The sequence below is a fragment of the Oncorhynchus nerka genome, linkage group LG4 (assembly GCF_034236695.1).
Source record: "Oncorhynchus nerka isolate Pitt River linkage group LG4, Oner_Uvic_2.0, whole genome shotgun sequence".
NCBI lineage: Eukaryota > Metazoa > Chordata > Actinopteri > Salmoniformes > Salmonidae > Oncorhynchus > Oncorhynchus nerka.
This window is the reverse complement of record NC_088399.1, coordinates 50,730,037-50,755,116: the sequence shown is the minus strand read 5'-3', so window position 1 is coordinate 50,755,116 and position 25,080 is coordinate 50,730,037. Positions and strand designations below refer to the sequence as shown.

At 44.0% G+C, this 25,080-nt stretch overlaps 1 protein-coding gene across 2 annotated transcripts in view; it reads left to right on the top strand.

The window, feature by feature from the left end:
• LOC115127244 (ADP-ribosylation factor-like protein 15) overlaps positions 1-25,080 on the top strand; it is a 65,402-nt gene that overhangs the window by 21,292 nt on the left and 19,030 nt on the right. For both annotated transcript variants that reach the window (XM_029656885.2, XM_029656880.2), the window contains 3 exons: positions 6,313-6,457; positions 6,739-6,798; positions 13,530-13,738. In XM_029656885.2, the coding sequence (XP_029512745.1) occupies positions 6,313-6,457; positions 6,739-6,798; positions 13,530-13,738 (414 nt within the window). The remainder of the gene's footprint in view (positions 1-6,312; positions 6,458-6,738; positions 6,799-13,529; positions 13,739-25,080) is intronic.

Genomic DNA, 25,080 nt, shown 5'->3' with positions numbered 1-25,080 from the left:
CTGCAGTAGGGGTCTGCAAGGACTTCCTCAGGTATGACTCATTGGCTATTGATCAGCTGGTTCAACCTGTTGTTCATGCTCCTAAAACCCCTACAACCCACGGGAGCCCAACTACAAACACACTAGTCAAGTTGTCTGTTTGTTCTTAGACTTGCCTGTCTGTTATAGGACTGCTAGAGCTCTGCCATCTGATCTTGAAATTCTCAGTAATGGAATAACTTGCTAGCACATGCCACCTGGTGTTGGAGTTGAAATAATGAACTACACTGAACTAAAATATAAACACAACATGTAAAATGTTGGTCCCATGTTTCATGAGCTGAAATAAAACATCCCTGAAATGTTCAATACACACAAAAAGCTTATTTGTGCCGGGGACAACAAAAGGATGTGCAGTTTTGTCACAAAACTCAATGCCACAGATGTCTCAAGTTTTGAGAGAGCATGCAGTTTGGCATGCTGACTGCAGGAATGTCCACCAGAGCTGTTGCCAGAAAATTGAATGTTAAATTCTCTACCATAAGCCGCCCCCATCGTTTTAGAGAATTTGGCAGTACGTCCAACCAGCCTCACATTCGCAGACCACATGTAACTACGCCAGCCCATGACCGGCTTATTCACCTGCGGGATGTTCTGAGACCGGCCAACCAGACAGCTCATGAAATTGTGGGTTTGCACAACTGAATAATTTCAGCTGAAACTGTCAGAAACGGTCTCAGGGAAGCCCGTCTGCGTGCTCGCCGTCCTCACCAGGGTCTTAAACCTGACTGCAGTTTGGCATCGTAACCTACTTCAGTGGGCAAATACTCACCTTCAATGGCCAATGGCACGCTGGAGAAGTGTCCTCTTCACAGCTAAATCCCGGTTTCAACTGTACTGGGTAGATGGCAGACAGCATGTATGGTGTCTTGTGGGCGAGCAGTTTGCTGATGTCAACGTTGTGAACAGAGTGCCCCATGGTGGCGGTGTGGTTCTGGTATGGGCGAGCATAAGCTGCAGACAAAGAACACAATTGCATTTTATCGATGGGGAATTTGAATGGACAGAGATATCGTGATGAGGTCCTGAGGCCGGCCCATTGTCGTGCCATTCATTCACCAGCATCACCTCATGTTTCAGCATGATAATGCATTGCTCTGCATTGACGTATACGACAGCGCATTCCATTTCCCACCAATAACCAGCAACTTCGCACAGCCATTGAAGAGGAGTGGCACAACATTCCACAGGCCACAATCAACAGCCTGATCAACTTTGATGTGAAGGAGGTGTCTCGCTGCTTGAGGCAAATGGTCACACCAGATACTGACTGGTTTTCTGATCCATGCCCCAACTTTTTGTTTGTAAAGATATCTGTGACCAACATATGCATATCTGTACTCCCAGTCATGTGAAATTTAAATAAATAATCATACATACATACATACATACATACATACATACATACAGTTGAAGTCAGAAGTTTACATACACTTAAGTTGGAGTCAATAAAACACGTTTTCAACCACTCCACAAATTTCTTGTTAACAAACTATAGTTTTGGCAAGTCAGTTAGGACATCTACTTTGTGCATGACTCAAGTAATTTTTCCAACAATTATTTACAGACAGATTATTTAATTTATAATTCACTGTATCACAATTCCAGTGGGTCAGAAGCTTACATACACGAAGTTGACTGTGCCTTTAAACAGCTTGGAAAATTCCAGAAAATGATGTCATGGCTTTAGAAGCTTCTGATAGGCTAATTGATGTCATTTGAGTCATTTGGAGGTGTACCTGTGGATGTATTTCAAGGCCTACCTTCAAACTCAGTGCCTCTCTGCTTGACATCATGGGAAAATCTAAAGAAATCAGCCAAGACCTCAGGAAAAAAATGGTAAACCTCCACAAGTCTGGTTCTTCCTTGGGAGCAATTTCCAAATGCCTGAAGGTACCATGTTCATCTGTACAAACAATAGTACGCAAGTATAAACACCATGGGACCACACAGCCGTCATACCGCTCAGGAAGGAGACTCGTTCCTTGATGCGAAAAGAGCAAATCAATCACAGAACAACAGCAAAGGACCTTGTGAAGATGCTGGAGGAAACAGGGACAAAAGTATCCATGTCCACAGTTTAAACGAGTCCTATATCGACATAACATGAAAGTCCACTCAGCAAGGAAGAAGCCACTGCTTCAAAACCGTCATTAAAAAAAAGCCAGACTATGGTTTACAACTGCACATGGGGACAAAGATCGTACTTTTTGGAGAAATGTCCTCTGGTCTGATGAAACAAAAATAGAACTGTTTGGCCATTATGACCATTATGTTTGGAGGAAAAAGGGGGAGATTTGCAAGCCAAAGAACACCATCCCAACCGTGAAGCACAGGGGTGGCAGCATCATGTTGTGGGGGTGCTTTGCTGCAGGAGGTACTGGTGCACTTCACAAAATAGATGGCATCATGAGGCAGGAAATTTGTGGCTATATTGATGCAACATCTCAAGACATCAGTCAAGTTAAAGCTTGGTCGTAAATGCGTCTTCCGTATGGACAGTGACCCAAGCATACTTCCAAAGTTGTGGCAAAATGGCATAAGGACAACAAAGTCAAGGTATTGGAGTGGCCATCACAAAGCCCTGACCTCAATCCTATAGAGAATTTGTGGGCAGAACTGAAAAAGCATGCACGTGAGCAGGGAGGCCTACAAACCTGACTCAGTTACACCAGCTCTGTCAGGAGAAATGGGTCAAAATTCACCCAACTTATTGTGGGAAGCTTGTGGAAGGCTACCCAAAATGTTTGACCCAAGTTAAACAATTTAAATGCAATGCTACCTAATTGAGTGTATGTAAACTTCTGACCCACTGGGAATGTGATGAAAGAAATAAAAGCTGAAATAAATCATTCTCTCTACTATTATTTGGACATTTCACATTCTTAAAATAAAGTGGTGATCCTAACTGACCTAAGAAAGGGAATTTTTACAGGAATTGTGAACATTTGTTTAAATGTATTTGGCTAGGTGTATGTAAACGTCTGACATCAACTGTATATATATATTAGGGCCTAATGAAATTATTTCAATTGACTAATTTCCTTACAGTTCATATAACTCAGTAAAATATTTTAATTTGTTGCATTTACGCTGTCTTCGGAATGTATTCAGACCCCTTGACTTTTTCCACATTTTGTTACGTTACAGCCTTATTCTAAAATCTATTAAATTGTTTTATTAGAAAAAAACTATATACACAATACCCCATAATGACGAAGCAAAAACAGGTTTTTAGAAATGTTTGCAAATGTATTAAAAAAACGATCACATTTACATACGTATTCAGACCCTTTACTCAGTACTTTCTTGTAGCACTGTTGGCAGCGATTACAGCATTGAGTGTTCTTGTGTATTTCGGGAGTTTCGTCCATTTTTCTCTGCAGATACTCTTAAGCCCTGTCAGGTTGAATGGGGAGCGTTGCTGCAAAGCTATTTTCTTCAGATCTCTCCAGAGATTTTCGGATCTCATCGGATTCAAGTCTGGGCTCTGGTTGGTCCACTCAAGGACATTCAGAGACTTGTCCTGAAGCCACTCCTGTGTTGTCTTTGCTGTGTGCTTAGGGTCATTATCCTGTTACGCTCTGGAGAAGGTTTTCATCAAGGATCTTTCTGTACATTACTCTGTTCATCTTTGCCTCGATCCTGACTAGTCTCCCAGTCCCTGCCGCTGAAAAACATCACCACAGCATGATTCTTCCACCACCATGCTTCACCGTAGGGATGATGCCAGGTTTCCTCCAGAACTGACTCTTGGCATGGAGTGCATGGAGTGCTGCAGAGATGGTTGTCCTGGAAGGTTCTCCCATCTCCACAGAGGAACTCCAGGGCTCTGTCAGAATGACCATCAGGTTCTTGGTCACCACCCTGACCTAGGCCATTCTCTCCCGATTGCTCAGTTTGGTTGGGCGCCTAGCTCTAGGAAGAGTCTTGGTGGTTACAAACATCTTCCATTTAAGAATGAAGGAGGCCTTTGTGTTCTTGGGGACCTTCAATGCTGCAGACATGTTTTGGGACCCTTCCCCAGATCTGTGCCTTGACACAATCCTGTCTCAGAGCTCTACGGACAGTTCCGACCTCATGCCTTGGTTTTTCCTCTGACATGCACTGTCAACTGCGGGACCTTATATAGACAGGTGTGTGCCTTTCCAAATCATGTCCAATCAATTGAATTTACCACAGGTGGACTCCAAGCACATTGTAGAAACATCTCAAGGATGATCAATGGAAACAGGATGCACCTGAGCTCAATTTCGACTCTCATCGCAAAGGGTCTGAATACTTATGTAAATAAATACCTGTTTTCGCTTTGTCATTATCCGGTGTTGTGTGTAGATTGTTGAGGAAAAACATGAATTTAATCCATGGTATAATAAGGCTGTAGCGTAACCAAAATGTGGGAAAAGTCAAGGGGTCTGAATACTTTCCGAAAGCACTGTACGTTTTTGTTCAGTGTAATTCACAAGCTGAACATTTTGATTTGGGGTAGTTGAGGATCATCATTCTTTAGTATTTCTGAAAATGGTATTATTTTCAACCTTTTGATGAGGTATATTTATGTATACTACATGAGCCTGCTATCTCTTTCAGATTTTTCTTTTTTTTCTTTGAGATATTCTGTTCCAGACTGGTCCTGCCATAACCATATCTCATAATAGTGATGTGAGAGAATGAGCTTTTGGCCTTTCATCAATTAGATTTGCTCACCTCCTTCACCCTCTCTCCTCCACTCTGACCTCCCTCGCCTCCTGAAAAAGTTCAAAGATAATCGAGGAGAGTTGATGTGAATGGAAACGCACTTGAAATGAAACGGTCGTTCTCCATTAGCCAAATTTTACGTTTGCAAGTGCTCATAACGGGGACGACACTCTTCCATAAGCCTACTAACGAATTGACACACTCCTCAACCACTTATAGGGTTCCGGGTTATGGAGGAGAGAGGATGGACGAGACCAGACAGAGAACGGTCTTTTACCCAAAAGATAATCTCCCATATATTCAGTGTAGTTTGGCGCAGTTCCTATAATCACCACCAGAGCGCAGTATCGTCCCTTGTAATGGTAGCCAACAGTTACGGAGCATTGATTACACTGTCCCTGTGTTGTTATCTATCATATACTGATGTAGACTTTCAAAATTTCAACCTGACCTACCTTTTAATCCTTTCCTGTATATGTTATGATACATTTTAAGTTGTTATTTCAGACTCTGGTAGACACGCAGATCTGTAAGTGGGTATGTACCAGTGATGCACGTGCTTATCTGGTGCAGCATCTGTGCATCATGAAAGGTTTGCCTTGTCTTATCTCGTAGAGCAAAAAGGAGGTCAGTGGGGCTGCCGTTTTTTTACAGAGCAGAGCATACTTCTGGTTTGGGTTTCTGTGTTTGACCTGCGTTGTCTGCTGAGAAACCCTGCGGAGAGTCCACAGTAAATCTACAGAGTCTGACCCGTGTCATGTCCTTTATCAGCACCCAGAGAAAGGTGAGGGACCTGGGATCTGTTTATACTGAACAAACCGGAGACTGGAGGCCGATTTGCTTGTTGTGTAGGAAGAAACATGACATCACCTCTATCGGGGCCCTTACTGTCCCTGTGTATGCTCTGTGCGCGTGCGTGAGACCGTGGCCAGCGTCCCTGGCTTCTATTTCAATAGGAGGCCCCCTTTCTCTTTGATCTTCCGTGTTGACGGAGTAGCAGTCCCTCAGTCCCTTGACCATGTTGCATACCACATCTTGAGGTTTACTTCACTCACAACATCCTGGGCCCCTACACAAGTATCAGTGTGTCCACTCTTACTATGCACAGGGTGCCTGTAGTGTGCATTCTATAGGCTATATACGACTCAAAGGTTCCTTATATCACAGTGGTTATGTGAGTTCAAAGGACATGTCGTGTGGCTGAGCACATCTCAATTGAAATGAAAGCGGAGAGAGAGAGCGAGAGGACACAATGTTTTTTCCTCTCCAAATTTTACAGTATCTTTGGCTGGAAACAGATGGCGTTAACAGATGTGATCCTGCCCGGCGTCTCCAGAGTGGCGAGTGGCGTGCTCAGTGACAGAGCAGACGTCAGTAGTGTCACAGAGTCGATCAGTGGGTGACGCGAGTGCAGTGTCCAAACGCCAAAACACAGACTCGCTGTGCACTAGCGCTGCCCATCACACCTCTCACGACTGTCCTCTGACTCTGTGTCCCTTCTCTTCTCCCCCGCTCTCGATCACCTCTTTTCTCTCTCTTTCTCTCTCTCCGTCCCCCTCTCCCTCCTACCTCCAGTGTTTCAGGACACTGTGCTGTAAAGGACAGCCCCCTCCCAGACCAGAGTATGACCTGGTGTGTATTGGACTCACAGGCTCTGGGAAGACCAGCCTACTGTCAAGACTCTGCAGTGAAGCCACAGACAACATTGGGCCAACCACGGGTGAGGTTCGACTCCACCTGATGAAATCACAGTCCAAATGCTCCTTGTACAGTTCTCTTTACTCTGCATAAAGTTTTTTTTTGCAGTAGAGCAGTCAAGTATCCTATGCATTGAATCAGTTTAGTGTCAGTAGTTAAGTGGTGAGCTTTCGGGACCTATTCCCTACCTGCAGAAAAGAGCACGATATGAGTATTTTCCAGCACTTATACATGTACTTTCTCTTGCCTCTTTTTAAGCAATGTCTTCCTGTTTGAAGCTTTACATTTAATTCTCCTTTCTAGGTTTCAGCATCAAAGCTGTTCCATTCCAGAATGCCATTCTGAACGTGAAAGAGCTCGGAGGTATTTATTTTCACCTATTTTCCATTATGATGTGAACACAATGTTCCCATTGTCAGCGTACTCAAGTTGTGTAGTTCAGTGGGCAAAACATTTTTTTTGTTGCACTTATTGAGTCTTCTTATTGGACAAGTGTCAATGGGACTTCCTCTGTTTCACAAAAAGTTGACTCCCATTCCGTGCCAACTGAACATGACCCTAGCTGTGCACAGTCCAAGAATATCTGCAAAATCTAAACATATAGGAAACCCTAAAGGTCCTAAAACAATGTTAAGGAACTTTTCCTTTGCTAGCTAAATGTTAGAATCCCCTAAGATAGTAAATGTTATTGAGGCCTCCAATGACACACATCCTCTGTGAAGATGAGTCATAGTTATCTCTCAACTGATGATCTTTGCATCAGAAAGCAACGTGTCAGACAGACAACACGCAAATGAAGTAGCTAACACATCCCCTCAAATGTCACTCGCCCGCTGGGCGTGCAACTGTGTCAGAGAGGCAGTAATGCGTAAGTCCTTTCTGTGATGTGGGTGGGGTGGGAGGGGGGGGGGGTGCTGTATGACATCATTGGTGTGGACAGGGACTCTCCCTTATTTCCAGACAGGGATCACCTAGCTGCTGTTCTCTGAAACTGTGTCCCAAATGGCACCCTATTCCTTATTTAGGGCACTACTTTTGACCAGGACCCATAGGGCTCTGGTGGACCATATAGGGGGATAGGGTGCCATTTTGGGATGCACCCTGAAGTTGGGAACATTCAGCCTCTCATCCTACAGTTAGAAGCTGGAGACACACACCCCAAAATGTTGACAAGGTGCAGAGTAACAGTCCGTAAACCTGGGGGGGAAAAACAATGATCGCCGCACCCTCTAATCAGTTTAATGTATTAGGCTTTACTCCCTTATTCTTTAGGGACCAAACCAAGGTTTCGAAGAAAGCATTTGTGTGCTGAAATGTTAAGGACACACCATAACGAACGCCTTGCGCAATAGATCACCTGCTGGGCGTCGGCGAATGGTGGTAATTCAACATGTAGAATTGTGGGTAAATGAACAGAAAATAATGGCCGATGATGTTGTTAGATAGAATGGCCACCCGGCACCCACTGCTTTTAGCCATTTCGTCGGCACTGTCTATTTTGTCATTTAGTCCATCACTAAAGAATGAATCATTGGGTGTCTGGTGTAGTTCGGGAGACAGTACTGTAATGTTTTTCTAGGTTATCTGTGGGGTGTTTGGAGGTCAACAGGTCAAACAGTGCTGGTAATGTTTCTGTTTGGGTTTCACTCTCTCTCTATCTCCATGACTGTAGTCTTGTCTGTCTGCTACGGGTTTTAGTGTTGTTGGTTCGTCTGCCCCCTGGCTGGGATGTTTTTGGTTTGTCTCTGTGTGTGTGTCTCTGTGTGTGTGTCTCTGTGTGTGTCTCTGTGTGTGTCTCTGTGTGTGTCTCTGTGTGTGTCTCTGTGTGTGTGTCTCTGTGTGTGTCTCTGTGTCTGTGTGTGTGTCTGTGTGTTTATGAGAGATGAGATGGGAGTTCAAAGCCAGTTTCCCATCAATGGGATGGTGACACCATACTGTGTGTGTGTGTGTGATTCCTCTGTCCATCTGTCTGCCTGTCTGTCTGTAGCTAGGTTTCCATCCAATTGGCAACAGATTTTCATGGGATAGGTTCTTTAAAAAATCTGTATACAAAATATATGCACATTTTCCCACAAGGTATGTTTCCATCAAAATGACTTGAGAATAAAATGAATTCTGTGCGTGACGATTTAGTGTATATAAAAGCACGTTTGCACTTAGTTTCAGTGCTCGTTTGCAATTTCAACCTGTTATAGTTGGCGGCACTTTTTGTCCAGCGCCAGGTTTGGTAATTTACCTGTCGGTCTTATATGAGCTCGCTTGCGCCTAGGTTATTCAAAGATCACGTTTGGGAGCAAGAAAACATTGAGAGGACATCTACTTTAAAAAAACAACATCTATGTAGGCTACTGTATGGTATTTTAGCCAGCTCCTATTGTTATTTTGGATGTGTGTTAAAAACCCCTCCGTGTACAGTAGGCCATATGCCCATCACGAAACCCCTCCGTGTACAGTAGGCCATATGCCCATCACGAAACCCCTCCGTGTACAGTAGGCCATATGCCCATCACGAAACCCCTCCGTGTACAGTAGGCCATATGCCCATCACGAAACCCCTCCGTGTACAGTAGGCCATATGCCCATCACGAAACCCCTCCGTGTACAGTAGGCCATATGCCCATCACGAAACCCCTCCGTGTACAGTAGGCCATATGCCCATCACGAAACCCCTCCGTGTACAGTAGGCCATATGCCCATCACGAAACCCCTCCGTGTACAGTAGGCCATATGCCCATCACGAAACCCCTCCGTGTACAGTAGGCCATATGCCCATCACGAAACCCCTCTGTGTACAGTAGGCCATATGCCCATCACGAAACCCCTCCGTGTACAGTAGGCCATATGCCCATCACGAAACCCCTCCGTGTACAGTAGGCCATATGCCCATCACGAAACCCCTCCGTGTACAGTAGGCCATATGCCCATCACGAAACCCCTCCGTGTACAGTAGGCCATATGCCCATCACGAAACCCCTCCGTGTACAGTAGGCCATATGCCCATCACGATGCGATAATCCTGTGACGTTCCTAAATGTAACATATCAGCTGGTGACTCCAAGTTTACTTCGACGTGATGCTATTAGGTCAATATTTACACCCAAATACATGTTTTTTTATTTATGCCGTATAATCTATTTCGCTGACTTCGTTGTTGTTGATGCTGCCCACCTTGTCGAGGATATGTTTTGTCGCTGACCTTTTAATATGCGCCATCTCTCCTCCCATCTTTCCCCACGATGCTTTGGAGAAGAAGTGACAAGGGGGGGCCTTCCCACTGGGCAACACACTGGTTGATTCAATGATGTTTCCACGTCATTTCAATTCAATTAAAAACGAAAACGAACGTGGAATTAGATGTTGAATTGACGTCTGTGCCCAGTGGGTTGGACCTTCGGCAATAAGGTTGAGAACAAAGGTGAGGAACTAGAATGTGAGGAATCGTTGAAAGATGGAATTGAGTTCGAGCCCGTCTACCTGGTCGGTTGGCAGATCGCCCCGGGAAGATGCTCTGAATGCCCAGATGCTCCGGTTTAGAGTAGACCAGTGTGTAGCAGTCAGTCAGTTAGTGTGTAGCCCAGGCATCTGAAACCACTTATCTCACACTCTTTATTTTCCTCAGAAACCAAGCATGATGTAATGCCATTTTGTGGAAAGTGTGGTTTCTGTTACTGTCACACGTGATTGTAACACAATATGTTTTCTGGTAAACTGGCTTGTGGTCATGTTTTTGTTACACTAAAGCTACATCTAAGTAGAGAGTGAGATAAACACAATAGGCAATAACCTACATTGTTACAGGAATGACTGGAGACTTGTTGCTATAATAGTCTGTAAAACATCACTCAGCAGGATGACGTTTGAACATTGGTTTCGATATTCATCCCCAGATTCATGTTGTAAATTCCTCTAAAGCCTCGGAGCACAACCACCGAAGTCTCTTTTGGTTTTTGTAGCTAGAACCAGGAGGAGGCAGAATTGAACAGGCCGGGCCACAATAGTGATGGATAGCCTAGCTCTTATGCTTGGCAGATTTTTTTAGCATCTGTTCTTGAGCAATACATTAGTCCTTGATAATATGGCCTGGTTGAGACTTAACTTCCTTCCTTCCTCCCCTCTAACCCGCATCCCCCTCACACAATTATTGGAGGTGTTTTGAAACTTAATAGTCAATCTGTAAGCTGTTTCAGCTCATAATACTACTGCCACGCAATATTACTTAATTTTAGAGCAGGCATATTGGTCAAGTGTTTGGGGGTAGAGTTGTTCATGGATTCCCACAGGGTCGTAGTAGGCTAATCGCCTGTAAACACTTGTAACGAGGGGCGGCGTTTCACCGTAAACTAGCCTGGGTCGTGTTCATTCGGGCCCTTTTGTACGAAATGTTTCAATGTGGTTTGCAATGGAAAACGAAAACAAGCCCAGGTAGTCCCTCCCTGTTTTAGAAATGTTTCCTCCATTTGATGCCCCAATGACTGCCACCGAGATGAGGAACCTATTTTACTAGCGATGATGGTGGGCGTGGTCAAATTGCAGTCAGGTCCACTTTTACTATAGCCCCAAAGATGGAAGAGTTAAACCATGGCTTCCTCCTCCTCTTCCTCTGCAGATTTCAGAAAAAAATAAGTGGTTGTTTTTCCAGCCACACTCAGGGAGAGTAATTTAACTGACACAACTGACCCTTTTCCTATGGGTTTCTGGTTCTATTCCACCACTCTGTCACTCATGCTAACCAAAGCCATGCCCTGCCTTGTGAGCCTTGGTGGCCACATTTTTGTACCCCCAAATTGCTGTGCAGAAAAGGAACCATATGTTCATTGTAAAAGAAGAAGGTTCATTTGAACTGTGCTGTAGAGTGGCCAGCATAGGAAACTGCTTTAATGTGCTCTCTGAGTTGTTTCTGCTTTAAAGAGAATCTTGGGATGCCTCCCAACTGGCACACTATTCCATTTAGAGTGCACTACTTTTGACCAGGCCCCTGTTGGGCGCTGGTCAAAAGTAGTGCACTATAAAGGGAATAGGTTGTCATTGGGCCACAGGTTTTGTGTGTTGAACACACTTCATTTAGACAGACATGTCGTTTTCCCCACCGGGCCCCCCCAGCGCAGTGCAGAAGGCTAAAAGTTGGCATGCAGTCCTGAAGTCTGAAGAATATATAATGCAATATCCGCAAAGATTTTATGAAAGGAGGGTGGAAGCGTTTGCAAAATGCACTCCAGACGTGCTCCGATTTGAAACGATGTTGAAATTCGATGCATTTTTACCCTTTCTTGCTGGAGGTCTCCATTACTCATAGGCATTCATTTTTATTTGCCGGATTATCAACGTACAATTGAATTAGGTGGAATGATCCTCTGGAAGTATGAGGTTGAAAAGCCAGTTTAGTTGCAGAAAAATGTGACTGGCACTAAAATAAACTATTTGAATGGTTTTTGACAGTGTGTTAACTTTGATAGGAATGCTGTAGCCAGGGCCAATAGCGTGTGTGTGCAGTGCTGTGCTTTCAGAAAGTGTTCAGACCCCTTGACTTTTCCCACATTTTGGTTACGCTACAGCCTTATTCTACAATGGATTACATTTTCCGTTTTTCCTCAACAATCTACACACAACACCCCATAATGACAAAGCACAAGTATTCAGACCCTTTCCTATGAGACTCAAAATTAAGATCAGGTGCATCCTGTTTCCATTGATCATCCTTGAGATGTTTCTACAACTTGGAGTCCACCTGTGGTAAATTTAATTGATTGGACATGATTTGGAAAGGCACACCTGTCTATATAAGGTCCCACAGTTGACAGTGCATGTCAGAGCAAAAACCAAGCCATGAGGTGGAAGGAATTTTCTGTCGAGCTCTGAGACAGGATTGTGTCGAGGCACAGATCTGGAAAGGGTACAAAAAATGTCTCCAGCATTGAAGGTTCCCAAGAACACAGTGGCCATCATTCTTAAATGGAAGAAGTTTGGGAACCACCAAGAATCTTCCTAGAGCTGGACTCCTGGCCAAACTGAGCAATCAGGGAAGAAGGGCCTTGGTCAGGGAGGTGACCGAGAACGCATTGATCACTGATAGTGCTCCAGAGTTCATCTGTGGAGATGGGGAGAACCTTACAGAAGGACAACCATCTCTGCAGCACTCCACCAATCAGGCCTTTATGTTAGAGTGGCTATACGGAAGCCACTCCTCAGTATAAGGCACATGACAGCCCGCTTGGAGTTTGCCAAAAGGCACCTAGACTCTCAGACCATGAGAAACAAGATTCTCTGGACTGATGAAACCAAGATTGAAGTCTTTGGCCTGAATGCCAAGCATCACATCTGGAGGAAACCTGGCACCATCCCTACAGTGAAGTATGGTGGTGGCAGCATCATGCTGTGGGGATGTTTTTCAGCAGCAGGGACTGGGAGACTAGTCAGGATTGAGGCAAAGATGAACGTAGCAAAGTACGGAGAGATCCGTGATGAAAACCTGCTCCAGAGTGCTCAGGACCTCAGACTGCAGTGAAGCTCCCCATCCAACCTGACAGAGCTTGAGAGGATCTACAGAGATTAATATAGATGTGCCAAGTTTGTAGCGTCATACCCAAGAAGACTCGAGGCTGTAATAACTGCCAAAGGTGCTTCAAAAAAGTACTGTGTTAAGGGTCTGAATACTTATGTAATTTTTATTATTATAATTTTTGGGGGCAAAAATGTCTAAACCTGCTTTTGCTTTGTCATTATGAGGTATTGTGTGTAGATTGATGAAGGTGGGGGAAAAACAAATGAATACATTTATATTAAGGCTTTAACATAACAAAATGTGGAAAAAGTTAAGGGGTCTGAAACTTTTCCGAATGCACTGTAAATACAGTATATATATATGTGTGCGTGTTGGTATAGTTTGTATAGGGGGCCTGTATCAATTTTTGAAGGGGCTGATTAAAGTAAGAGATACTTGAACTGGTACTGTGTTTGTGCCTTACTGTCCATGTGTGCGTCACCAGGAGTGGACTCCAAGTACTGTGCTGGTACTAACTGTGTGTACGTGTGCCTGCATTGCTGTGTGTCTATGTGTACATGTCTGTTTCTGACTGCCTGTTCGCCGCTGTCTCCAGGAGCGGACTCGATAAAGAAGTACTGGTCGCGGTACTACCAGGGTTCCCAGGGGGTGGTGTTTGTCCTGGACAGCGCCTCCACAGACGAGGATCTGGAGATGGCCCGAACTGAGCTTCACTCTGCCCTGCAGCACCCCCAGCTCTGTACCCTGCCCTTCCTCATACTGGCCAACCACCAGGACAAACCAGCTGCTCGCACCACACAAGAGGTAGGCCGAACGCGCACACCGGTGCACACTCACACACCTGCTACACGCCCCGAACAGGAGGAAACAACCAATGATGCATATCAACGCTATAGATTATGGTATAATATATATGTAGTAAAATATGTACACTGAGTGGACAAAACATTAGGAACACCTTCCTAATATTGAGTTGCACCCCCATGTGCCCTCAGAACAGCCTCAATTAGTTGGGGAATGGACTCTACAAGGTGTCGAAAGTGTTCCACAGGGACGCTGGCCCATGTTGACTCCGATGCTTTCCACAGCTGTGTCAAGTTGGGTGTTGGACCATTCTTGATACAGATAGGAAACGGTTGAGCGTGAAAAACCCAGCAGCGATGCAGTTCTTGACACACTTTAACAGGTGTGCCTGGCACTTACTACCATACCCCGTTCAAAGGCACTTAAATATTTTGTCTTGCTCATTCTCCCCCTGAATGGCACACATACACAATCAATGACTCATTTGTCTCAAGACTTAAAAATCCTTCTTTATCCTGTCTCCTCCACTTCACCTACACTAATTGAAGTCGATTTAACACGTGACATCAATAAGGGGTCATAGCTTTCACCTGGATTCGCCTGGTCAGTCTATGTCATGGACACTCAGTGTATATCTATGGTAACGATAGACTAGCTATCTATCCAGGGGGTGTGCTTGTACATCAAGCTGCCTCAGGGTACAGGGATGTTCTGGCCCAGACAAGGCAACTTATGGCAACACTGACATACAAACTAACACCAACCCTGGGCCTGGTGACGCAGCTTCACACTCAAGTAGATCAATGATGGTAACATAACACTTAGACAGTGGGCTTTTTACGCACCTTTTTGCACATTTTGAATTCAAACAGACGACGAACACTAAAAACCATACCTAGCAGGCATAACTTGGCACATTACGGTCAGGTAAAGACGTCTTCCCCATACAACCAGTATACGACCTGCCAATGGAGTCATGAAAGACATTGTAATGATGTCACTCTAACCAGTTATAGATGCTGGTTATAGGCCAGTAGGCACCATATAGAGTTCTAACTTACAGAGCATTGCAAAAGTATTCAGGCCCCTTGGATTTCTTCACATTATAAACTCAGCAAAAAAAAGAAACGCCCCTTTTTCAGGACCCTGTCTTTCAAAGATACTTCGTAAAAGTCCAAATAACTTCAGATCTTCACTGTAAAGGGTTTAAATACTGTTTCCCATGCTTGTTCAATGAACCATACACAATTAATGAACATGCACCTGTGGAACGGTTGAAGACACTAACAGCTTACAGACGGTAGGAAATTAAGGTCAGAGTTATGAAATCTTAGGATACTAAAGAGGCCTTTCTACTGACTCTGGAAAAACACCAAAAGAAAGATGCCCAGGGTCCCAGCTCATCTGCGAGGCATGCTGCAAGGAGGCACGAGGACTGCACATGTTGCCAGGGCAATAAATTACAATGTCCGTACTATGAGACGCCTAAGACAGTGCTACAGGGAGACGGGACGGACAGCTGATTGTCCTCGCAGTGGCAGACCACGTGTAACAACACCTGCACAGGATCGATACATCCGAACATCACACCTGTGGGACAGGTACAGGATGGCAACAACAACGGCCCGAGTTACACCAGGAATGCACAATCCCTCCATCAGTGCTCATACTCTCTTCAATAGGCTGAGAGAGGCTGGACTGAGGGCTTGTAGGCCTGTTGTAAGGCAGGTCCTCACCAGACATCGCCGGCAACAATGTCGCCTATGGGCACAATCCACCGTCGCTGGACCAGACAGGACTGGCAAAAAGTGCTCTTCACTGACAAGTCGCGGTTTTGTCTCACCAGGGGTGATGGTCGGATTCGCTTTTATCGTCGAAGGAATGAGCGTTACACCGAGGCCTGCACTCTGGAGCGGTGTCAATTTGGAGGTGGAGGGTCCGTCATGGTCTGGGGCGGTGTGTCACAGCATCATCGGACTGAGCTTGTTGTCATTGCATGCAATATCAACACTGTGCATTACAGGGAAGACATCCTCCTCCCTCATATGGTACCCTTCCTGCAGGCTCATCCTGACATGACCCTCCAGCATGACAATGCCACCAGCCATACAGTGCTCGTTCTGTGCGTGATTTCCTGCAAAACAGGAATGTCAGTGTTCTGTCATGGCCAGTGAAGAGCCCGGATCTCAATCCCATTGAGCACGTCTGGAACCTGTTGAATCAGAGGGTGAGGGCTAGGGCCAATCCCCCCCAGAAATGTCCGGAAACTTGCAGGTGTCTTGGTGGAAGAGTGCTGTAACATCTCACAGCAAGAACTGGCAAATCTGTTGCAGTCCACGAGGCGGAGATGCACTGCAGTACTTAATGCAGTTGTTGGCCTCACCAGATACTGACTGTTACTTTTGATTTTGACCCCCCTTTGTTCAGGGACACATTATTCCATTTACGTTAGTCACATGTCTATGGAACTTGTTCAGTTTATGTCTCAGTTGTTGAATCTTGTTACGTTACAAATATTTACACGTTAGGTTTGCTGAAAATTAACGCAGTTGACAGTTAGAGGACGTTTCTTTTTTTGCCCGAGTTTGTGTTACAAAGTGGTATTAAAATTGATTTGTCATTTTGTTTTGTCAACAATCTATACAAAATACTTTAAAAAAATATATATAGTCATTGCATAAGTATTAAGCACCCATTGTTTAGGCAAGCCTAAATTAATTCAGGTGTAAAATTTGGCTAAATAAGTTACTATGAGTTACTATTTTAAAACGTTCAATTACTATGAGTTACTATTTTAAAACGTTCAATGGCTGTGATGGGAGACAACTGATGATGGATCAACAACATTGTAGAGACTCCACAATAATGACCTAAAGCGTGAAAATAAGATCTATTCCAAAACATGCATCTTGTATGCAACAAGGCACTAAAGTAATACTGCAAAAGAACTAAGCAAAGGAATATACTTTTTGGCCTAAATGCAAAGCCTTATGTTAGGGGCAATTCCAATACAACACATCACTGAGTAACTGCCTCCTTTTTTTCAAGCATAGTGGTGGCTCCATCGTGGTATGGGTATGCTTGACATCGGCAAATACTGGGGAGTTTTTCAGGATAAAAAGAAATGGGATGGAACTAAGCTCAAGCAAAATCCTAGAGGAAAACCACACCACAGACTGGGAGAGGAATTCACCTTTCAGCAGGATAATAACCTATAACACAAGGCCAATTATACACTGGAGTGACTTAACAATAAGTTAGTTCTGACTTAAACCTGCTTTAAAATCTATGGCAAGACTTGAAAATAGCTATCTAGCCATGATCCCTAACATCTTGACAGAGCTTTTTTGTTGTTGTAAGAATAATGGCCAAATACTGCACAATGCAGGTGTGCAAATCTCCTATAGACTCACCCAAGAAGACTAACAGCAGTAATTGCCAAAGGTGTTTCTAACATGTATTGACTCAGGGAACTGAATACTTACCCAACAATTATATTTCATTTTTATTCATCTTTAAAAAAAAGTTAACATTTCTTCCACTTTGACATTAGAGTATTTTGTGTTGATTGTTGACAAAAAAATTACAATTCACATTTTTAATCTCACTTTATAACACAATAAAATGTTAAGAAATCCATGGGCCTGAATACTTTTGCAAGGCACTGACCTGCACTAACTTCTTAACTACAATCAAGATTACAATCAAATAAACATGTTTTATACAATCAACCAGACTATGAAGCTCTAAAAGACATCACAATGATATCATTGCAAATCACATTATTGTGGGAGCACCTTCTCTAAGAGTATGAATTAGGCTTTTTGAGTGTTGAATCCTAAGCAACCTGCCTACACCTTGTTTGAATTACGATAGACCAACAGTAGGCGGTGCCTACTTCTCACACAAAACATATAGTTTTTGTGTTTAATAGAATCAGAATTCCATGATGCCCCAGCGCAGCCCTGTGATTACAGTGGGGGTCAGGCTGTCGTCATGGATACCACTCTAGAGTTGTTTTAAGGTTAGCCGTGCTCTTGCGAGCTAAACCAATTAAAGTAGCTGTCTGATTACCCTTGTTGACCTGCCTATTTTAAAGCAGCCGGTAAATGGTAATTGCGTTACTGCCTCAGCTGTGGCTGGCGGTGTGGTTCTGCTGCGTTTTAGTTTTGACGACGAAGAGGATTTGGTCATGGAGGCTAAGTGTTTGTTTGTCAGGTATGTGAGGCCTGTGTGGTCCAGCAGTTAGTGTCGTGGACCCCGGCACACGTGTATACGAGAGTCGCCATTGGTGTGGGTTTGAATCCACGCCGCTGCCTTTCTGACTCGCACTCTGTCCTACCTATCCTGGCTCCTCTTCACTGTCCTATCCCAGTAAAACAACACACAAAAACAGGGAAGAATAAAGGTGGGTGAGGTATTTAATCATGTCTCGTCTCACACCTTCTCACGCCTGCCCTCACCGCACTTCTCTCCTGCTCTTTCAGCTAGGTACTGTAGAGTTCTCATATTGATCTGAGGTAAAAACCAACAACAAACAAACAGTAAAAGTTCTGTCCCAAGTTGTAAACAGGATGTACATGAATTGTTATGTCTTGCGATCAGTCCCGATTATATCCCAAATGACATCTTATTCCCTATGTAGTGCACTACTTTTGACCAGGACTGACTGGGTTCTGTGCAAATGTAGTGCACTATATAGGGAATAGGGTGCTATTTAGGATGTAACTCCTGTCTGTCTCAGTCACTGGTCTTTGACCCTGCCTGGTACACATATCTTAAAATAAAGGTTCACCCATTTTGAATGTTATACTGTTTTTTGTGCATGTCTGAGTGATGTTCTATCCATTCCCTGGGTAATTTCATGTTTTCATGTGTATATGAGTTATTGACGTTCAAGCAGGCAGAAATCCGTCTGGTGTTACGTAGCACTGTCGCTTTTAGATCTAAAATGACTATCTCGGGAGGATGTCTTCTCTCGAATGAGCCATTAATCATGTTTTTCTTACCTCGAGAAATTTGTCATTTAATGTAGGGTCTAGCACATTTGCATTGTGCAGTTGCCAGAGATATTATACAAAGGAGATAGGAATCCAATGAATGAAGAAACGTTTCACGCCGCACCCAGCAGACTGTCGACCAATCGCGTCCACGTTATAATGCTGTGCCACGCGATTGATAAACTAACGTGTCACGCAATCCCTACTCAAAGTCAGTGTATATGTCGAGAATTTTTTTAAAGTATATGTCGAGAAACGTGCCTATTTTCTTCTAAAGTACGTAATGTCACGATTCCAAAGATATACGATACTACAGATGGCAAGATAATTATCTCACATATCGGAAAATATGTGTAATGTTGTGCTTCTTGTTACCCAAATTCGTGTTGGGTTTTTGAGCTTTAAGCCCAATAGCCTCCTTTGTCCCAAAACCGCCCAGAATGCATTACGCGCCATATTGATGTGACATGGGCAACGTTTCCCATCTCCTCAGAAGTATATCTGCCGTTGCGAATGTTAGACTCCAAATTGTTAAGCACATCGATCTGCAGGTTGAACATGGTGAGATTGTGGACTAATTGTGCAGTTTGTTTAGGCGATTTTTAAAGCTAACTAGCTATGTTACATGCTGATATTGTATTTGGTATTATTGTGTGTAGCTATGTTTGCTAGCAAGCTAGCCATTCAGCCTGCCCATAGAGACAGCATTGCATTTTGGATTTTGTAGTGGAATTGAGCTGCAACAGATTTCCACAACAATTGTCCATGTTGCTACCAACCTCACTATATGAAACATTTGTTCACCAAAAAAAACATTCTCACACATTAGTGTTATTTGGTACTGTAAATTTAAGGAATATGTGGTTTTGGGTGGATTTTTCCTTATTATTCCTTGTTATTATTATTTAGTTTTAATGGATTCACTAGCAGCTAGCTATCACTGAAAAAGTCTGAGGGAAAACTGGATGGGAACACAGCATTCCCGAGTAGGGTTGCAAAAGGAGGGTACGGTGCCTTCAGAAAGTATTCATACCCTTTTGACTTATTCCACTTTTCATTGTGTTACAGCCTGAATTAAAAATGTGATAAGACATGAAGGTCAGTCAATTTGGAAAATTTCAAGAACTTTGAAAGGTTGCTTCAAGTGCAGTCGCAAGAACCATCGAGCGCTATGATGAAACTGGCTCTCATGAGGACCGCCACAGGAAAGGAAGACCCGGAGTTAGCTCTGCTGCAGAGGATAAGTTCATCAGAGTTACGAGCCTCAGAAATTTTAGCCCAAAGTAATGATTCACAGAGTTCAAGTAACACATATCACAAAATCAACTGTTCAAAGGAGACTGTGTGAATCAGGCCTTTGTGGTCAAATTGCTGCAAAGAAACCACTACTAAAGGACACCAACAAGGAGAAGAAACTTGCTTGGGCCAAGAAACATGAGCAATGGACATTAGACCGGTGGAAATCTGTCCTTTGGTCTGATGAGTCCAAATTTTAGATTTTTGGTTCCAACCGTCGTGTCTTTGTGAGACGCAGAGTAGATGAACAGATGGTCTCCGCATGTGTGGTTCCCACCGTGAAGCATGGAGGAAGAGGTGTGATGGTAATTTGCTGATGGCACTCTGTGATTTATTTAGAATTCAAGGCACACTGTACCAGCATGGCTCCTACAGCATTCTGTCCTGAATGTGACCAGTTCAGTAGCGACAACATACACAATCATCCAAACCGGGAAATTGACATATCACAAGCGGAAACTGCCAAATGAATTAGCCAATAGCAATTACTATTTAATTCATCACATCACGGGTGAGCTCAACATTGATCTAAATAATTCAGTAAAAAAAAAAAAGTAATCTGACGATGGGTAGTTTGTGTGCGCCGCCATGTTTGTTTTTCTCGTCAATCATAGATGATGATAAGAGGAGACAAGATGAGTTTGGTCTGTTTGCAGTATTGCATGTTGAAGGGTTTGTGCCGTCTATGATCATTCACTTCCAGAAGTTTACCCTTCACATCATTATCACAGGTCTGACAGACGTTTACGTGATACCCAGAATGCATTGTATAATGTCAGCAAACATTGCGCCACACATAGGTGGCAAATAGCTTAGCACTAGCTCATTATAACAGTAGAATGTTCCAGAAAGTATTTTACACACATCATAGGTGCCCTTTACAATCTATGCAATAATCAGAGTGCATTATTTGTCACCAGTACTTGAAAACGTGAATAAAACTGTAAATACATTATGCTCCATACATTCATACTGTATGCTACAATGGAAATGACAACACAATATGCAGAAAATAAGGCACTTACTTTGATAGGAATGCACACATGTCCAAAGTTATTATTTGTACGGAAAACAACAAGGCAGGCAATGCGGGCGCCAGCCAGAAAATGTGCCAATTCGTGCAAGACTGCGCACATTTTTACATACCTGATCTGCGGAAACATTGGGCTGTCCTCGAAGAGAGAAGTTTGTCCGGCTCAGTAAAGCCTCAAACATAAATGTCCGCAACACAGAAATGGGCTCCTTCTATGTGAATTAATGAGGTGGAACACACTTCAATTCAGACTGTTGTTAGAAAATAAAACTTTTGAAATTGACAAATTGAAACGTAACACTAATTATCAAGGCCAACTAACCTGTTGCGTAACAATCCCATTTTGGAACAGTGAGTGCATTCTGACATTACGTGCATAAAACAACTCACGCTTTGGAACTCACATAATGGGTTAAGTAAAAACTGTAACTTGGCCACTCAGGAACATATAAAATGTTGTTTTGGTAAGCAACTCCTGTGTATTTTTGGACTTGTGTTTTAGGTTATTGTTCTGCAGAAAGATGCATTTGTCTCCCAGTGTCTGGTGGAAAGCAGACTGAACCAGGTTTTCCTCTAGGATTCAGCCTGTGCTTAGCTCTATTGTTTCTTTTTATCCTAAATAAAACTCCCTAGACCTTGCCGATGACAAACATACCCATAACAGGATGCAGCCACAACCATGCTTGAAAAATGGACAGTGGTACTCAGTGATGTTGTGTTGGATTTGCCCCAAACATACCGCTTTGTATTTAGGACTTAAAGTTAATTTCTTTGCCCCATTTTTTGTAGTTTTACTTTAGTGCCTGCCTTATTGCAAACAGGATGCATGTTTTGGAAAATTGTATTATGTACAGGCTTACTTCTTTTCACTCTGTCATTAGTAGGTTAGTATTGTGAAGTAACTACAATGTTGTTGATCCATCCACAGTTTTCTCCTATCACAGCCATTAAACTCTGCAACTGTTTTAAAGATTCCGGTAACTTTGCAACCTTATTCATGACCTGCAGTCTGCCTGTCTCGATGCACTAACCAGAGGTGCAGATGTTTTCTGTCATCTTTAACACTGTATTATCTCTCAATGCTTTTTGTCATAATGTACCTTTTCACATTACCATTTTTCTGAGTCTCGGGGTGTCCCCCCCCCCCCCCCATTTTGTGGTGGAAGTAGATCAGGTTTGAATGGAATGTTTTCTAGGTGCGCAGTTTGTAGTGAGCATGGAAATTGTGTGTGTGCGTGTGTCTGCTTGCACTCGTGTGCGTGCTTGTGTATTCGCTTGCTCGAATGCGTGTGTTCGGCACTGCAGGTCATGGTGAAATGGGTCTGTATCAGGCTGGGGCTATAGAAGGCTCCAGGGGGGAAGTGAAAACCCAGAGCTCTAATGACCTGGCTGAGCAGTAGTCCTAGGTGGGTAGTAAATATCAGCCCCTTATAGAGTATCACCTCACCTCCCAATGCGTGCGTGCGCATGCGCCTCTCTTTCGTTATACACTGTGTGTGCACTTTCTTGGGCAGTGTTGCACTCAGATTTGTCTCAGATCAGCTGCAGGAGGCTTGCATATGATACCAACAGCTGATGATGTGCGACGAAACTAACATGGAAAATCTTCAATCGGCCACTGTAATCGAGACTCCCATCTGATTTATAACCCTGCATGTGCACACTGCTAGAGAGGGGAGATTAGCACACCATGCACAATGTATAATCGTATCTATCTTTTAAAGGTAGTTGAACCAGTCAGTCTGAATCGTTACAATGGTCTACTTCTCAATGAGTTAAATCCAACTTTATTGTGCTTTCTCTATAGAGGTGCACAGTATGTATCCTGCGGTTCAGCTGGACTCGGCTCAGTACAGTCAGCCAAATGTATGGTGCAAAAATGTGCGACTCACTTGCATGAAATACAATTCCCCTATTCTACCGTTCCTGTGAGGTGATACTTTTCTTCCGAAATACTGCCCTCAAATATTTCACCTTTGCAATTCACACACCTCTGGGATGCGGGCAGTAACACTCCATCCAATACATTAGAAACGATGGGGATGTGTGTGTGTGTGTGTTTGCGTGGGTGTGTGTATGTTTGTATGGTGTGCGTGTGCGTGCATGTACTTGTGTGTGTACATGATGAGCGAGGATGTGGGGGCCAGTGGCCTGTTCCATGTGATACTTAAGGGGGATAATGATGATGGATTATCTGGCTGGCTCGGAACACGTTGACTTGGAATGACCATTTGATAATGTGTTTTTGTCCAACAGTACTCCCTGCTGTGTTTTGGGCAGTAATATTGTATTGTTTAGCGCTGCTGTGGTTGCCTGACAGGCAAGGCAAGCGCTTCATTGAATTATGTTCCTCTTGGTTGACTTTTGTAACTTGATTTGTTGTAGCGAAACATTTGTTCAGCATTAGAGGTCAAATGAGCTCGAGTCAGCTTTCTTTCACTACCTGTCTTTGTTCTGGGAACATCAAAGCCCATAACAGTTTGACGACTAGTAGTTATGTATGGGGAATGTAGTCTGTAGGTTTTGATGTATGCTGTAGGTTAAGCTATAGAGAGGGTTTCACTCGGTCCGGAACTTCATTCTGCCTCCTTCTAGCAGGTAGGATAGCCTTTGTCCGGGGGTAGCCTATTTCTCAATAGTCTAAAGTCTCTTTCTAGTCTAGCCTCATCCCTGACCAGGTGAAAGCCAGTCTTATGATGAGCCTTCACCTGTGTGATCTTGCTTTAAAAGGCTGCATCATGAGACACATTAAGAGCATTATCCCAGACACCCTGGACCCACTCCAGTTTCGCATACCGCCCCAACAGATTCACAGATGAAGCAATCTCAATTGCACTTCACACTTCCCTCTCCCAACTGGACAATAAATGAAATAACTATGTGAGAATGCTGTTCAGACTACAGCTCAGCGTTCAACACCATAGTCCCCTCCCAAGCTCATCACAAGCAAGGGACCCTGGGACTGAACACCTCCCTCTGCAACTGGATCCTGGACTTCCTGATGTGCCGGCCCCAGGTGGTCAGGGTAGGCAACAACACCTCTGCCATGTTGACCTTCAACATGGGGGGCACCTCAAGGATGTGTGCGTAGTCCCCTCTTGTACTCCTTGTTCACCTACGACTCCATGGCCACGCACGACTACAACACCATCATCAAGTTTGCTGACAACACAATGGTGGTAGGCCTGATCAACGACAGCGATGAGACAACCAATAGGGAGGAGGTCAGAGACCTGGAAGTGAGGTGCCAGAATAACAACCTCTCCCTCAACATCAGCAAGACAAAGGAGCTGATCGTGGACTACAGGAAAGAGAGCCAAGAACGCCCCCGTCCACATCAATGGGGCAGTAGTGAAGCTGGTCGATAGCTTCAGGTTCCTTGGTGTCCACAAGGACTTAACATGATCACACACCCGCACAGTCTTGAAGAGGACACGACAGTGCCTCTTGCTCCTCAAGAGGCTGAAAAAAGTTGTTGACTGGCTGTATCATCGCTTGGTATGGCAAATGCACCGCCCCCAACCGCAAAGCGCTAAGGAGGGTGGTGTGGGCATCCCAGGACATCACGGGGGCCGAGCTCCCTGCCATCAATGACCACTATATCAGGCGGTATCAGATGAAGGCCTGAAAAATTGCCAAAGACTTCAGCCACCCAAACCATAGACTGGTCACTCGGCTACCGCCCGGCAAACAGTACTGGGGAATCGCCACTCAGACCAACAGGCTCCTGGACAGCTTCTACCCCCAAGCCATAAGACTGCTAAAGAGCCATAAAACTGCTAAATAGTTCATTAAATGGTTACCGGGACTATCTGCATTGGCCTTATCTTGCACTGACTCACATACTAGACTATATACACTGAGTGTACAAAACATGGTGTTGGTGGCTGCTTTGCTGATGACACTTTTGGTGATTTATTTAGAATTCAAGGGACAGTTAACCAGCATGGCTACCACAGCGTTCTGCAGCGATACGCCAGCGATACGGAAAAGCAGCCAACAAGTGCTCAGCA